This window comes from Sorex araneus, chromosome X (assembly GCF_027595985.1).
Source record: "Sorex araneus isolate mSorAra2 chromosome X, mSorAra2.pri, whole genome shotgun sequence".
NCBI lineage: Eukaryota > Metazoa > Chordata > Mammalia > Eulipotyphla > Soricidae > Sorex > Sorex araneus.
Window position 1 is genome coordinate 51,982,816 of NC_073313.1, and position 16,803 is coordinate 51,999,618.

Below are 16,803 nucleotides of genomic sequence, written 5' to 3' on the forward strand. Positions count from 1 at the left end.
AGCCAGGAGTAAGCTTTGATCGTGCCAGGTGTGAGCCCTCAAAACAACAACAAAACAGACAATCTTATAACTTGGAGCCTCAAACAGAAAGACATTTGTGGGTGGAAAAACCAGTAAAATCTAAATAAGGACCTAAATTAAGGCCCTGGTACTGTGCCAATGCTATTTTCGCATTAATCAATGTGCCTTGGTTATGTAAAAATGCTGACAGTATGGGGAGCTGACGATGGGTATGGGAACACTAATGTCTGTGCAACTTCTGTAAATCTATAATTGTTTCAGAATAAAACCTTTCAAAAGGGCTGGGGAGGAGCTGGAGTGATAGTACAGGGGCTAAGGCACTTGCCTAGGCCAACCTGGGTTTGATCCCTAGTTCCCCATATGGTTCATCTGAGCACCACCAGCAGTGATCCCTGAGAACAGAACTAGGAAGAATCTCTGAGCACCCCCAGGGCTAGTGAGAAGACCCCAAACAACAGAATATACGTGTGTTTATTTGTCTTTTCTTAAATTCTCCCCAAATATCAACACCTGTTTCAAAATGGAGTTGCTTGCCTGGTCCTGCTTGGTTTATGAGTTTGCCCTTTCCCCATAGGGAAGCCTCCCCCACCTCAGTACCTACCAGGAGTCGCTCTCACATGCCATGGGGCCCTGTGAGCCTTGAAGCACATGAGCCCACTCAGACCTGGCTGTTTCCCATCCAAGGTGGGTTCCGAACTCACAGAGTCAGCCAATTGCAAGTGTCATCGAGTTGAATTGATGAGTGTGTGAATAGAAGGTCGAGCCCTCTGCCTTCTGCCATTTTTCGAAACCTCATTCGGCTCTCTTTTAGCTTGTTCTCCATTTGCCAGCGATTTTCCTCAGACTGGTTTTGGTTTTGGTTTTGTGGGAGGCCACACCCAGCAGTGTTCAGGGCTTATTTATGGCACTGCATTCAGGGATCATTTCTGGTGGGGCTTTTGGCACCCTATGGGGTGCCAGGTATTGGACCCGGTTGGCTATATGCAAGGCAAGTGCCTTACGCACTATAGGAAAGCCTTATCTCTCCGGTCCTTTTCTTCAGACCCTTCCTTAAATTCTGTTTCCTTTTCTTCAAAGCTGGGATGAAAATAAGAATTAGCACTTTCTGGGCGAATATTCTTTTGTTTGGGGGGCCACATTGGGGATTGAATGCAGGGCCTCTTTTTTGTTTACACAGCATGCGGCCCATGGGGCTGGAGTGATAATACAGTGGGTAGGAATCTTGCATTTCACACAGCCAACCTGGGTTTGATCCCCGGCATCCCAAATTGCTCCTGAGCCCACCAGGAGTGACTCTGGAGTGCAGAGCCAGGACTAAGCACTGTAAATAGCCAGGTGTGGGCTAAAACACTAACAAAACAAAGAAAAACAATGCATTCAGTCTAGCCCTTGGTGAAGATTTATTCTTCAGAATAATAAATTCAGGGATCAGTGAGGACATGCTGCATAGTTAAGAATTGCTGGGGCTGGAGCACAGCGGGTAGGGCGTTTGTCTTGCACGTGGCCGACCCGAGTTTGATTCCCAGCATCCCACATGGTCCCCTGAGCACCGCCAGGGGTAATTCCTGAGTGTAGAGCCAGAAGTAACCCCTGTGGATCACCGGGTGTGACCCAAAAAGCAAAAAAGCAAAAAAGAATTGCTTGGGGATGGAGTGCAGGACTGCATACAGGCTCTCTCCTGTCTTTAGATTCAAGGCACCGCATGATCCTGAGCACCAGTGAGAAGGAATCCTTGAGCATAGCTAAACATGGCCCAAATTTTTGAAGAGTTCCCTCCTTGAACCAGGGAGATAGCTCAAAGGGCTGGCACACATGCTGCAGCTGTAGGAGCCTGGGCTTCAATACCCAATACAGCATAAATCCCGGAACCCACACCAAGCACCAAGACAGGTGTATCCCATGGCACTGATGGTTATGTGCAAAAAACAAAAGGACTGACTGCTTGCTTCTAGATTGCAGGTTGTTTTTCTCCAGCCCCGCCCCATCTAAATTTTTGTATCCATTTTTTTATTTTTTAGTTTTTGTGAGGGGTGGTTACATGTAGTGATGCTCAGGGATTACTCCTACCTCTGTGTTCAAGGATCACTCCTGGTGGTGCTTGGGGGGACCATATAGGATGCCAGGGATTGAACTCAGGACAGCTGGGTGCAAGACAAGCTTCCTACCCACTGTATTATCTCTCTAGCCCCATTTTATTTCCTTTTTTTGCTTTTGGGGTCACACCGGCGATGTTCAAGCAATGATCAGGGTTACTTCTGGGTCAGTACTCAGGAATAACTCCTGGAGGTGCTCAGGGGACCATATTGGATCCGGCAATTGAACCCAAGTTGGCTGCATGCAAGGTGAACACATTACCCACTGTACTATCTCTGTCCCCCGCCATTTTCTTTTTTAATATATATATATGTTCCTGGGCATATCCAGTGATGCTCAGGATTTTACACCTGGCTCTGTGCTGGGGATAGAACCCAGATCAGTTGCATGCAAGCCACCGCCCTACCCACTGTACTTTCTCCAACCCATTAGGGTTTTGTTTTTCTCACACCCAGCTGTGCTTGGGGTTTATTCCCTGGCTATGCACTCAGAGATAACTCTTGGCAGAGTTCAGGAGTGCTATGGGGTGCTGAGGATTGAACCTGTGTCAGCTACCTGCAATAAGTACCTTATCAATTTAAGGAGGCACAGGCTCCCTTAAATAGATTTCTTCCAAGATCCTTTCTCCTTCCTGGCCTCATTGCCCATGTTCACCACAGTCCAAAGCAAAGACAGGAGACTCATTGCCAAAGTTAAAAGCGCATCAAACACGCCTAGCATTTATTATTTAATCACAAACCTACAGACTCCTCAGCATACCCTCCTTGGGGCTTGTGCCCAACATCCAAAGATGACAACTTTGGGTGTTTGCGGTTGGAGGGCTGGGGACAGGCAAGGATAACCCTCAATTACTCTGAAATGGAGAGGATTTCTCCACATGGAGAATTGGGTGAAGACCAAAGGTGGGATATGACCTAGCTTCTGAATGGGGGTGTCATTAAAAATCAGATAGACAAAAGTGGGGGACATATTCTTTGCAACCCTCCCTCCATGCCTCTGCCTTCACTTTTCTCTGGTCCAGAAAACTCTGGCCCCCAAAAGGCCCTCAACAGACACTTTTACACACTGAACAAGACTGGTTCTTGGAGTCTAGACCGAGTACCCTGTAATCCCCATCTCCCCCAAAGTGCCCTTCAAGGAAGGAGGCGGGACTCTGCTCAAGTGTGGGGGCAGGGCCTGACTCCCCCTCCTGATCTAGGTCTGGAATGTGAACCCACCAAACATCAGGACTATCCCCCTTCTCCAAGGGCAATAGGCTCAGAGCCCTCCTAGGTTAAGTCAAGTTGGTCCCAGGTTAAGGCGGGGGAGCTTAAGTCTACTCCTCCATGCAGTGTGGAATGCTTGGATGGGATGTGGCTACGGGACAAGGGCTGTGATCTCTACTTGGTGGCCATTTCTGACTGACTCGTCCGAGTCGAAATACCTGCGCTGAGTTGATCCTATAGGAAAGGTGGGGCGGGGCTCCTCCTTTGCTAGGAGGAGGCCCAGACTGAATTCCTAGGTGATGGGGTCAGCTCTCCCCCTCACTTCCTGGCCTTGCCTGGGCAGGTCAGGTTTCATGGGGGAAGAGGCAGGACTTAAACCCCCAAGGGAACTCCTCTTTCTTGCCAGGATGGATGCAACCAGAGGGTCCAAGCGGGACTGGGGGCCACATTCTAACACATCTCTATCCCAGGACACTTAGTGAGGACAGTCCCTAAGGGAAAGGGACAGCAGCAGACCTCAGCCTATCTCCTTCCCTCACTTGGGCAAGGGTGGGTCCCATGAGGCAGCATGGGACACAGCTGTGATCTCTAGGGCTGGGTACCCAGAGCTCAGCAATGCCTACAAGGTGCTTTCTGGGAGAAAAGGTGGGGGCCTCACCAGGCTCCTCCTTTTTGTCTGGTGAAGGGGGCATAGCCTCATCTCATCTTGTCTCATCTCCTGCCACCGGGAACTGCAGGGCTCCGCAAAAGGGTGGGGGAGGGGGAAAGGCAGGGCCTCATTCTCAGGGGCCTCCTTTCCTGGGTGGGGGAGTCCCAGGGGAGGGGTGAGGCTGATCAGGATTCCTCCTCCATGCTAAAGCTGCTGCGGCGGCTGCTGGCCTTGGAGACCGCGGGGGAGACAGAGGAGAGCAGAGGATCAGAGGCAGCCCGGAGTGGGGACAGCGCGTCAGCTGAGAGTCCCCCCACCACCCCCTCCTCCTCCTCCATCAGAATGTCCTCCAGCCCCAGATGAAAGGGGTCCCCCAGATCTCCCAGATGGTCACTGGGAAAGTGCAGGTCCAGAAGGGCATCCGAGGGAGGTGCTGGGGGTTGCTGATGAGCCGTGCTCGAGGCCAGCCCACCAGCTGCATGGAAGGTTCCAAGGCCGGATCGACTCTCCTCCTCAACGTCCAGTTCTGGCTTCAGGCTCTCCGTTGCTGAAGTGGTGGCCAGGGAGAGCATCCCCGGGTTGGGTGGTACTGGCAGACCATGGATCTGAGCCTGCAGCTCGAGCTCCTGCAAAAAGCAGGAATGTGGGGAAGGGGAATAAGATGCACTTCCAAATTCCCCAGAGGCACAAGAGTAACATGGTTCCAAGGGCAGGATCCTTGTGCTTTGAACTCAGTCTCTGCCTCTCACTAGTCATAATATTAAGAAAAGTTGGGGCTGGAGCAATAGTACAGCGGATAGGGCGCTTGCCTTGCACATGGCCGACCCAGGTTCGATTCCCAGCATCCCATATGGTCCCCTGAGCACCGCCAGGAGTGATTCCTGAGTGCAGAGCCAGAAGTCAGCCCTGAGCATTGCCGGGTGAGACCCAAAAAGCCAAAAAAAAATGTTGCATGGCCAGAGCCTTGCACATGCATGACCGACTTGGGTTCTATTTCTGGCACACCATATGGCCACCTACACCCCCCCAGGAGTGATTACTGAACGCAGAGCCACAAGTAAGCCTTGAGCACCACTGGGTGTGGCCCAAATACCAAAAAAAATGTTGCTCATCATTTCGGAGCCTCAAAGTTCCAATCTGTACAAATGGGTGTGATGTGGCTTCTGCCTGATAGGATTGTCACAAGGACTTCCTTACTAAATAGACATAAGACTATCACAGATATAGTGTGAGCTACACTATGTCCATTAGCCAATCTTCATTGTTACTCTTGTCTCTGTTAGGATTCCTGTTTCTCTTCACCATCATCATTACCACTGTGAGCCAAGAAACCTGGAGATCTCCCAAGCAAGTCAAGAGGGGAAGTACTGGCCTGCTCTGCCTCTGCTTGCCCCCCTGTGCACACACCCTGCCCCAGCCACCTCCTTCCATACCTGAATTCGGAGCTGCAGGCTGCGGTTGGCTTGCTCCAGGGATCTCTGCCGGCTCTCCAAGTCTTTGGAGCGCTGTTGCTCCTTCTGCAGTTTGCGGATGTAATCCACTGAGGCCTTCAGGATCGTGCCCTTATTCCAGCGCATCTCCCTTCATGCCAAGGGGAGAAAAAAGGAGTGACAGTACAGCGGAGTACCTGAATTCAATTTCCAGCATCCCAAAGGCCAGCCAGGAGTGATCTCTGAGCACAGAGCCAGGAGTAAGCCCTGAGCACTGCTGGGTGTGGCTCAAAATTCAAAAAGGGGGAGCACTACATATGGAGTCTCTTAGGAGCTGAGGAAGGGGGAAGGGTAGCAGATGAAGTATCCACACCACATGCCTTAGACCTTGAGGTAAGAGGGGGACGTCAAAGGTCTGGAATGTTCTGATGAAAAGCCCCTACTCAATGCCTTCAAACAGTGCCACATCATGCCATGAATGCAGCAAGCGCTCTCTGACCTCATCCCTTGCAGCTTCTGTACGACATCTCCCTCTCCTCCCACTACAGCCATGCTGGCTTCTCCAAATTCCCCAGGTATGGAGAGGCATTCCCTCCTCAGTGTCTGCAGCCCCACCATGTCCTTTGCTTCAGTCATACCCAGATGGCTCCAGGCTCACTCGTTTCCTCCCATGTGTCTGGGCCCATCGTCTTTTTCCTGGAGTATAAACCCTGCCAAACATCCTCTCCTTGCTCGCCCAGATCTTCCATTCCACTGCACTCTATCGTCCACATGCATTTTACTTAGTCCTCTTGTCTGCCCACTCATAAAAAAAAAATGACCCATGCGTTCAGGGAAATTGGTATGTTTTCCCCCCTAGGGGATCCTCCAGGCCTTGCTCAAAGCAGAAGCTCTGATTTCATTCTTGAATAAATCAGTACAGTACAAAAGGAACAGAAAATGAGCCCGGGGCAGGGGAATCAGATGTACCTGGAGACTATAATGGTGCGTACCTAGAATTGGAGGGAAAGCATGTAGGGGGGACCTGTTAGTCTGCTCAGGTGGGTGGGAAAAGGTGGGGGGCAGAAATGCCTGGAAGCAGCTTCTACCCTTGAGGAGGGAGGAACAGGGCCCAGACTCACGGATCACTGGACTTGGGGATGAGGGTGCCCAGCTCCTTGATCCGGTCGTTAATGTTGAATCGCCGGCGACGCTCAACTTAGGAGGCAAGGAAAGGGAAGAAAGAGTGGGAGAGTCAGTGGTGGGACCCAGAGGGAGGAGGAGAAACTGGAGAGCAGGGGACCCTAAGGCAGGGAAGAAGGTCCCAGATGGATAGCTGGGGCAGAGCGAGGCAGGGCGCTCCAGCCCTGTTCACTCACTCAGGTTGTGATTGTCTTTCTTTTGACGTTCTTTCAAAAGCGCCTTCGCCTCGGTCTCTGGAAGAAAGTGGGTGTGGTAAGAAAGCTGGCACAGTCAGGGTCTCAGACACACATACACAAAGATACAGGGCCTCGAGGGGAGCTGCTGAGGTGAGCTTCAGAGGTACAGGAAGGGGAAATGACTTTTTAAAAAAGTGCCAGGGTAGGGGGTGTGGAGAGATAGTATAGGGGATAAGCCTTACTAAACACATTGACCCCCAGTTTGATCCTTGGCACCACATTTGATCCCCCAAACCTTGTCAGGTGTAGACCCAACACAAACCAGCTGCCACCCCCCCCCCGCCCCACCAAGAAAGAGTGACACTGGGGACAGAGAGAGTTGTGAGGGCTTAATCACAAGATTTTCTGGCAGGAACCCCAAGTTCAATCCCTGGCACTACACATTTCCCAAAATACCCCTAAGCATCAAGCCAAGAGGACCATCCCCCCACCCAGAACCTTAGGGTGTGCCCCACCCCCCAAATCAAAACCAACAAATTTCTTTAAAAAAGCAACACTGGGGCCAGAGCAACAGTACAGCAGGTAGTGTGCTTGCCTTGCATGCGGCGGACCCGGGTTCGATCCTTGGCACCACATATGGTCCCATGAGCCCCGCCAGGAGTGTTCCCTGAGCACAGAGCCAGGAGTAAGCCCTGAGCACAGCCATGCGTGGCCCAAAAACCAAAAGCAAAAACAGCAACACTCTGACATTTCTCTATAAAGTCCCAGTTATAGGAGCAGGAGATACTACAGCAGGTAAGGTGCTTGCTTTGAATGCAGCTGACCTGGGTTCTATCCCCAGCACCCGTAAGGTCCCATGATCCCTGCCAGGAGTGATCCCTGAACACAGTCAGAAGCCCTGAGCACGGGCCAGGCATGACCCCCAAACAAAAACAAAACAACAAAATCTCGGTGATAAGCTATTTCTGAAACCTACTACGAGAGGCTGTGGGGTGAAAATCTGCCCAGGAGCCTTTAGTAAATAGAGCTAACTGCCTCCTACTCAGTCTGCTTCACCATCCCCCACCCACCGCCAGCCACCCCCTCCCAGACCTCAAAGATGTAGCATTCACCAGGGGCTATGGGCACAGGCGCCCAGAGGCAGGTGCTTACCCGAGATCTCCCGCTTGATGTTCGGCAGCTCGGCTGGACAGGAGTTGCTTACGGTAATGGCCGGCGTGCTCACGCCCTGACCACTATAGACATCGAGCAGACTTCCGGACACAGGCAGCTGAGGACAGAGAAATGCTGCCGGGCAACAGACCCCAGGCTCGGCTTCCTGATCTGCTGCACCCCCTCCCCCACCAAAGAGAGGCTGCCTGATGCCCAGGAGCCATTCATTCTCTCCCAAGGCAATTTCACACAATGAATCTGCCAGGGGAAGACAGAATGCAGGGGACCTACTCTGCCTTGCTGCCGGACTGGAACCTGTAGGAACCTGTTGGGCATGCTTGCTCAGCCCTTCCGATCCTTCAGCAACCGCTGAAGCCCCTCTCTCCAACCTGCAGCAGTCTCGGCAGACTGGCGTTTCTCGGGGCTGGCTCAGCTCTAATGTAACACGCTGGTCCCTTAGTCCTTCTGAGAGCAGGACATTCCAATCTAGAATTCTTGGAACACATCAGCCCACTCTGCTCAGACCTTGAGAAATTGTCATGGCAACATTCCACCCCAAATCTAGCCTTTTGGAGAGTTCCGGCCAGATAACCAGGTTTTTGTTTGTTTGTTTTTGTTTTTTTTCTCCCCTTTCTTTTGCTTTTTGGACCACACCCAGTGGTTCTCAGAGACCATTCCTGGCATTGCCCAGGGCACCCTGTGCAGTGTTAGGGATGGAACAAAGGCAAGCTACCTGCAAGGCAAGAACTTGACCTGCGGTGCTACCTTTCCAGCCCAATAGTGTATTTTGACTTGATTGAACAACACCATCTAACTGGTTTCAGCTGCCTACACTAAGCACTCCTCTAATGAATCCTTCTGCGCAATCTGATATCAAGCATTCTCGCTCAATTTTGGATGCGCTTGCCTGAGAGAGCTGTTTGTCACACAAGATTTTTCCTCTGTTTTGCATTTTCCTGGACATAACTGAGAACAACAAACGAATTCATAACCACCTCTGGATCAGTCTCTGTTGTTAATAAATAATAGTATGCCACATAAATCACACAAAATTAAAAATATTAGTCATTTAACAACTTCACTAATGAATTTCAAACCAATAGATATTCCAATGATCAATACTTTAAAGACATGTAAGAATTCAAATTTTCATTTAGTTCATCACAGCAATTTACTTTTGAGCAACAAGTTATTTTTACAAATTATCACTGAATCACACTACATTTTGATTATTCAAGTAAGATATCATGAAAATGAAAACTGTGGTTAAACCGATAAAACGTTATCTCATGGAATGGCTTCCTAAAATGGTATCTAATATCTAAATATTAAACATGTTTGTTTTTCAATATCACCAGGCACTATAACGAAAGAAGCTCATCCCTTTTTTGCACTATGACACACTTCAGTGCCAGCAGCCCACTGGCAAGATCCAGGCGATGGTTCAGGGCCACCGTTCCTCTGCACGGAGCACGGGGCCACGGGGATGTGGATCAGCTTTTATCTCTTGAAACATCCGTCGCTCTGCTGGCCGCATCCCCTATAAGGCCCCAATCTCGAGATGTGTTTCAATCAACTGGGTTTTTTTTGGTTTGGGGGTCATATCCAGCAGTGCTCAGGGCTTAATCCTGTTAATCCTGGCTCTGCACTCAGGCATTACTCCTGGCAGGCTCAGAGTGCTGGGGATTGAACCTGGGTTGATATTGTGCAAGGCAAGAACCCTACCAACTGTACTATCTCTCTGGCCCCTCAATCTTTAAATTTTATATATGGCCCTATCTGCTGGAGAGGCTGGAACAAAGCAAAGGTACAACCAGTTAGTATGTACCTGAGCAAATAAGCAAACTTAAACTGTCCCAGAAACACTGTGTTCCAATTTATTGGTTCACTCCTTGCTCTAGTGGGTTTTATACACATTCTACAGGGGGGACAAGCCTTCTGGCAGAATACACAGCAAGAGAATGATACACTCCAATTATTTCAAGGTCCAACTACACCAAGTTTTCAGACATTTGATATGTTCCCATTACTTTGTGCTCTTCCATATCTCGATGACCAGACTCTCTTGGTATAATCCAGTTGCCAGATGAGTCCTGCCTCATGCTCCCTCCCGGGGTAAAGCAACAGCACCTCAATATGCCACAATGGCATTGTGAGATTCCACTCTGGAGACACAATCATCTGCAGGGTCCACTTGCACATAAAGCCCCAGACCAAGCACCGGGGAACAATGGCATATCCAAATCTCCATCACCCAGCCTCTTTCTCCTGGCCCAACTCAGAGGAATAACTTTTCCACCCCTCACCCCTGCCAATACAAGATGAAGACTTGGTGATCGTGGGGCTGCCCAACTCATTCAGACCCACCACTCATCCCAGGGCCTTACTGTGCTGGGCAGCTGAAGTCCTGGGGTACCCCCTGGCAGATAGCTGAGCATCTCATCATTGTAACTGGACTCCAGGCTGATGATCTCGTCAATGACATCATCAATCTGCAGGAAGCAGGTAAGAAAGAAGATGGTGGGCCGGGGGTGTGGGCAGAAGATAGTACAGCAGGGAGGGCGCTTGCCTTGCCTGTGGCTAACACAGGTTTGATGCCCAGCTCCACACAGGATCTTCCAAGGCTTGCCAGGAGTAATCCCTGAGCATAGAGCCAAATCAGCTCTGAGCACTGCCAGGTGTGCCCCGGAAACAAAACCAAAAAAAAAACCAAGAAAGTAGGCCCTGGGAGGAGAGCTGGTGGGAAGGGGGGTTCTCCACAGCCACTTACTTCCTTCTCTGAGCTGGACCCAATGGTGAGCAGGGCCATCGGACTGTTGGGAGCACTGCCGGTAGGGCCAGTTGTGTGGGCAGCCTCGGGAGCTGGAAGGGGTGGGGCATTCGCAGCCCCTGGTGGTGGGGTAAGGGCCTGGGAAGCCAGCTTGGGTCCCAAGGTGGTGGACAGGTACTGTTTCACCTGCTGCCGGCGCGCCTGCTGTAGATGGTAGCGTGTTGGATTTTCCAGATGAGTTTGTACCTATGAAAGAAAGGAGGAGGGGATACAGGATAACAGGGATCAACACAGTGCAGTGACTTCTGCTGCCGTACTCAGGCCAGCACAAACTGCCCCAGAATCTGAGGCTCCTCCCTACTCCCCCCTCATGCTGATAAGCCACCCGGAGAAATCCCTCCCAGGCTCTCAAACTGGCCCAATGCGAGCAGAATCCCTCCTGATTTCTGGAGCACCCTGTCACTCAACCCACTCCCGTCCCTCGACTATCATACCCCCCTAAACAGGCCTGGGAGGAGCATAAGGCGGGCATCCGGCTTGCCCAATGGCCTAGGAGCTCCCCACACGCCCCAAGGCCACAGAGCTCTTCCTACACAGCCACTTGCCTCTGGCTCCACCTGGGGCACATAGGACACTCTGAGGCACTCCCCTTTCACCCCCACAACTTCACACAAACATCCAGAAAGTGTAAAACTCAACAAGGACCCTCATGCATGTAATTCTCCCAGTGCTCTCACTCCAAGCCACCAGGTGCCCCATCCCCGGACCTCTGGGTGAGGCCTTACCTTGAGCACCTCCCTCGGCACCTGAGCAGGAGGAGGACGGCCCAAAGTATGGCCCCCAGCAGAGACGCCAACCACAGAGATGGCAGGAGATGCAGGTGCAGGGCTGGGGAAGGAAGAGGCTGCGGCCTGTTCCCGGCGCTCACGCCTCTCCTGCTCCTGCGCCTGGGCCCGCATGAGCTGCTGCCGCAGCAAGACCCGTGATGAAGAAGAGCTCGACATGGCAGGGGTCCTGGAGCCCCCTGCAGAAGATGATGCAGAGAGTGTAGCTGGGGTGGCTGGTGTGGCCTGGAGTGAGATTGGGAGGCTGTGGAATGGGAAATATGGGGCCACAGGTAAGCTAACGATCCGGTCCCAGGCCTAACAGGATCACAGTGATGGGTGGAGGAGACACCGGCACCAGGCCCTGTTTTCAGAAGCCACGGTCTGATGGTCTGTCGGGAGAGACACAGGAATCAGGCCTTAGCTGCTTTGGGCCCTCAGGGAGATACAAGGTGTGCTTGGAGCAGTCCCAGCCTTCCCAGTCACAGTCTGCTAGAGAAGACAGCACGATGCAAGCCTGCCCCAGGCCTTCAAGTCTAATGGAGGACTTTTTGTCTTTGATTATTCGCATGAACCCGTGATTTGGGCCTGTTCATACGCTGAGCAGAGGGGCAACAACTGCTCCCATCTCAGAGAAGGTTTTCCCCCTAATTAAAGGGGGAGGTGGGGGAAGGGCGCAGAGAAAAAGGGCAGGAGAAAGGTCAAGGGACTGGCATGTAAGCTTTGCATGCTAGAGGCCTGGGTTACATCCCCAGCACCACATGGGTACCCCTGAGCAAAACCAGAAGCAACCCTTGAGCACTGAGCTAGGAAGAGCCTCTGAGCACTGCTGGATGAGCCCCCCAAAAATAGACCCACAAATACAGAAGCACAAAAATAAGGAGGCAGGGAAGGAAGCCAGGGTAGATACCGAAGGCTCCTTGGCTTGAGTTCGGAAGGCTGGGGATGCTCCCTGAGCCGCTGCAGGTGGAGGGCAGAATCCAAGGCGAACACGCCAGGCCTTCCTGCTCCCCCGCCTGTGCCTCTGGTCGGAGGAGCTAATCAGTCTTGAAAATCTCACAGATTTCACAACCCTCTCTTCCTGCCCCTCTTCCAGATCCCCTCCCCTCTTCTTAGAGCCCAGGCCGATGACTCAGCACATTTAGACTAACAAGCTTGGGAAAGAAGCAACCAGCAGGGGTTCCTCCAGGGCTGGAGGTGGATGAGTCGAGGGGGAGGGGGATGCGCAGGGGCTGTGGGCAGAGCTCCGCCCACGGGGGGAGGTGTGGGCTTGATCGCGCCCCGCCCCACCCCGAGCAATACTAGTTTATGAATGGGAGTGCGGGCTGGCAGAGGGGAGCCTGCGCGGGGGTGGGGTCTCTTGGGAGCTTCTGGAATCCTAGCTTAGCCACCTGCTTTTCGGCGTGACATGCTTTTGCGAGCCCCTAATTTGACTAGGTGGAAAATACAGGCTGGGGGAGAACAAGCTGGGGCTGGCACTGAAGGACTTAATCAGGGCTTGACCAGGGGTTGCTGCAGCCTGAAGCACAGACAGGGGAAGCACCATCGCAGAGACGTACCTGGAGCGGAGGGGCAACGGTTGGCTTTTGAGCTCGTAGAAGCTCTCAGGATCGAGGATGTTTTCTAATTCGATGTCAGCAACAATGCCGGATTCAGGAAGTAAAGAGTTCAGGCTGAGAGGGTGGGGGAGGTAGGGATGATGGTCAGGGATTGTAAAGAGCCCTCTTCCCCAGAGGGGGGAAGCACACCAGAAGGGAAGGCCACAGGAAATGCGTGCCTCCCTCTCGATCTACATCTCTGAGGAGACCACCCCCAAGACATTCCGAGGACTCTCCCCACGGCACAGCCCCCCTCCTCCTCTCTTTTACCTTTCGTGTTCCCTCTTAGGCCCTCAAGATTCAAAATAATGAGTACTTGGTTCCCAACTCCTCCCCTCTAACCCTCACGTGTCACAACCTGGATTTGAGGAAAATAGGAAAGGATTTCGGAATGACGTTTCACTTCGCAGAATTCCTGACGAGGCAAAGTTCTCCTAGTCCCACAACTACCCCTCAGCAGTTTTCCTGGCAGCAGAACCAGAACCCACCATAGAAGCAGGGGGGGGGGGGTGTCGAGCTAACCTTGGGCCTAACTGTCCATTGTAATACAAACTGTATGCATCACAAAGAAAACTGGAGCTGATGATTCACTTCACAGAAGGATTCACCACTCAACAAAAGACTCCCCACCCCCCACCCACCCCCAGCAGAGTTCTTTGGGATGTTCACATCCACCCAAATAGAAAATGGAAATTTCAAAGGTTGGCTGAAACAAGATGGGACGATCCACCTGAATTAAAACTCCCAATCCACAGAGGAGTCTGTTTAGAGCTCGCCTTGGTTTTGGGAGCCAAAGAAAACACATGCACACCTCCAACACCATCACAAAGCAAGAAGGTATAGACCTCTCCTCCACTCTATTATCCCCGCTTCTGGGATGATCTTGGTTGTTAGAAAGGCAGCAAAGAATCGCTTTCTGGAAAGGCTCCCATTCAGCCCAGAAAGCTGGGTGCCTGACCCTAGGGTGGCAAGGATATTTACATGCTGTGGATGGATACAGAAGCCTTGAATCTAGTCAGATTTCAAATCCTGGGAGATGGTGGGTGACTTCTCTTGACAAGAATTCTCTCCCCTCCCTAAGGAGATGTCTTCCTTCCTTTCCTCACCCCTCAGATGGGGCCCTAAAACCACCCAGGAAGTCAGGAAGAGGAAGCTCTGGGAGCTGCCAACCTCAGCATAATCCCAGTCCAACAGTGGGCAAAGCCCCCTCCCAGGTGCCCTCACCCACTGAGCAGAAGATGGAAAAGAGGGGTCCTGGGGTGGGCAGGGAAGGACTAAGGAAGGCCGGAGCTTGGCCCACTCATGGAAGTGAGGATGTGAGGCCAGACAGCACCCACCCAGGCAGGGATGGGGCAACTGGTTCTCATTTCATCTCTGGGGAAAGAGTCAAGATTATCTTCAGGGCCTGAGAGACAGAGAGGGAGAGGGAGATATAAAAGAACTGTGTACATGTATGTGCGTATCCGAGTGAACACGGGGTGGGCAGGGCTAAGGCAGGTGGCAGCAGGAACAAGACCCTCTTCTGAGTTCCCCAGATCCTAAGGCTTCTTCGCTGAGCTCAGACGTAGTACCATCTCCACGGCTTGCCTGCCTGTCTTTCATTCAAGCCCCGATTTGGGCATGGGGAAAGAAAGGCTTTTCCACTCACTCACCCTGGGATCTGGCCCCGCCAAGTGGATGCACCGGGTGAAGGGATTATTCTTTCTGGTTCTGACAAATGCTGCTTCTCTTACTCACAAGGCTAGACCTACACAGTCTATGGCAGATACCCCTGTATCCCTCCGGACTCCTGTTACGTGCTAAAACAGTCTCCAGAAACCAGACCCTGCGAGCGGCCAAGCTCCCCAGCCAGCATTCGAGATCTCTTTTCTGACAGGCATAGGGAAAACCCAGGATTCTCTTTACATCTGACGGGAAGACCTAGGATTCTCTTAAATCTGTACTTCATCTTCACGCTGCCCCTTAATTCATTGCTCCACTTGCCTGACTCAAGGACCCCCAGTTTAGTCTCCCATCCCTCCAATTCAGCTACCCTAGACCACTTTTTAGGGTATAACTGAACTGACCTCTAGTCTCGAGATCAAGTCAAGGGTCCCCCAAATTGGAACCTGGCCTTTCTTAATGCACTTGAAAGACTGCGTTAGCCTCAGTCCAAGCAGAACACCGGCAGATTCCTTAGGTAGCCCCCCTCCGTGATCGGCACCCCGACGTCCTCCAAGCCTAGGCCGAGGGCCTCTGATCCCAGTCCTGGGACACTCTACCCCTAGATCAGGCCCCCTGGGAACCCCAGTCATCACAACCCACCCCGGGCAGCCCCGCACCTGAGCAGCTGGGCCGGGTCGGCTGGACTGCGCTCCTCCAGCAGCACGAACACGGCTCGAGGGCCCTCCGCGCCGGACTCTACGCCGTCCCGAGCTGGCTCAGCTGCATGAGACATGACGCCCGGCCCCGGGCTCGCCCTGCCAGGCCGGTCGGGCCTCGGCCCGGTCCCCCTAACAAAATAAGAGTCCCCCTTCGCTCTCTCTCGCTCGCTCGCTCTCTTTCTCTCCCCCCCACTCAAGCTCGCCACCGCCTCCTCCTCCGCTAAACCCTGGAGCGAGCTCTGCGCGGGCGGGCGGCGTCGGGGAGATGGGATGGGCCGTGAGTCATTCCCCCGTCCTGAACGAACCTACACCCCCCCAATCTAACCCCGGACGACCGCCCTCCCCGCCCCCCCGTCCTCCTCCCCCCTCCTCCCTGGGCTGGGGAAACGCCACAGGAAGTGACCGCACGAAGGATGGACAGCTGTCAGGCCACGCCCTCCAAGCGTAGCGACCAATAGTGGAGGGGTGGTTTCAGACCCAACCCTAAACTACGCCTCCCAAGTCAAGGGAAACCTACGTTGGACCGGCCCTCTTTCGGAGAAGGGGGCGCCTAGACCACGCCTTCCCAGCCAGGGGGGCAAATCAGCGAGAGGCAATTTGGTTGGTCCACGCCCTCTCCGCAAATTATCCCTCTGCAAGATATTAAGCCTTGCCTTAGGTCCTCTGCGCCTGCGCACCTATGGCCAGTCAGAGCGTGGAGGGGCTCCAGGCCACTCCTGGAGCTGCTAAATGGCGCCACCTCTTGGCTAATATTTATAATACCTGCTCCCCAAACCGAGTTTCCAAGCTTAAGCAGTGCCTCCCCCCCCCCCCCCGCCCAGATGCCTCAACTCTAAGGTTCCAGAGGCACTTTTCTTGGAGTGCAAACCAGAACCCCACTCCTTTCGGTACACACAGTATAGCTGCCCAGCTGGTCTTCTAGGTAATGTACAGCTGGCCCTTATCTGTCTTTTTAAAACGGTTACGGTACTAAGCCATTATGGTCCACAGTGGTGTTTACTAAATCCTTGATGATGGGAAATGGAAATTAGAATCTGAGCTCTTGGGCAAATGACCTAAAGATCACAAAGAGGGGTCAGAGTGATAGTACAGAGGGTAGGGCGTTTGCCTTGCATTGTGACTGACCCAAGGTCCATCTCCAGCATCCCATATGGTTCCCTGAACACCGTCAGAAGTCATTCCTGAGTGCAGAGACAGAAGTAACCCCTGAGCAATGCTGGGTGTGACCCAAAAGAAAAAGATCACGAAGAGCCGTGTTGTGAGAGAATGAGAGATTTTTTTTCTCTCCAAGCCTCAATTTTTGCTCTCTAAGCCTCAATTTTCCTGGCCCCCTGTGAAA

General features: G+C 52.5%; 1 protein-coding gene across 5 annotated transcripts; it reads right to left on the minus strand.

The window, feature by feature from the left end:
- Positions 1–2,798: 2,798 nt before the first annotated feature.
- Positions 2,799–15,804, minus strand: TFE3 (transcription factor binding to IGHM enhancer 3). Of its 5 annotated transcripts, none has more exons than XM_055121901.1 (11): positions 15,423–15,804; positions 13,063–13,176; positions 11,465–11,768; positions 10,680–10,925; positions 10,297–10,401; positions 7,910–8,027; positions 7,353–7,424; positions 6,758–6,814; positions 6,521–6,596; positions 5,403–5,550; positions 2,799–4,595 (listed from the first exon to the last, which is right to left on the minus strand). In XM_055121901.1, exons 1-11 carry the CDS (start codon positions 15,536–15,538, stop codon positions 4,155–4,157), a joined length of 1,797 nt encoding a protein of 598 aa, XP_054977876.1. In that variant the 5' UTR covers positions 15,539–15,804; the 3' UTR covers positions 2,799–4,154. The 5 variants fall into 5 exon arrangements, with proteins under 5 accessions (XP_054977876.1, XP_054977880.1, XP_054977877.1 ...); XM_055121905.1 differs by having other exon boundaries at positions 11,465–11,703; positions 15,423–15,443; XM_055121902.1 differs by lacking the exon at positions 10,297–10,401.
- Between the last annotated feature and the right edge of the window lie 999 nt (positions 15,805–16,803).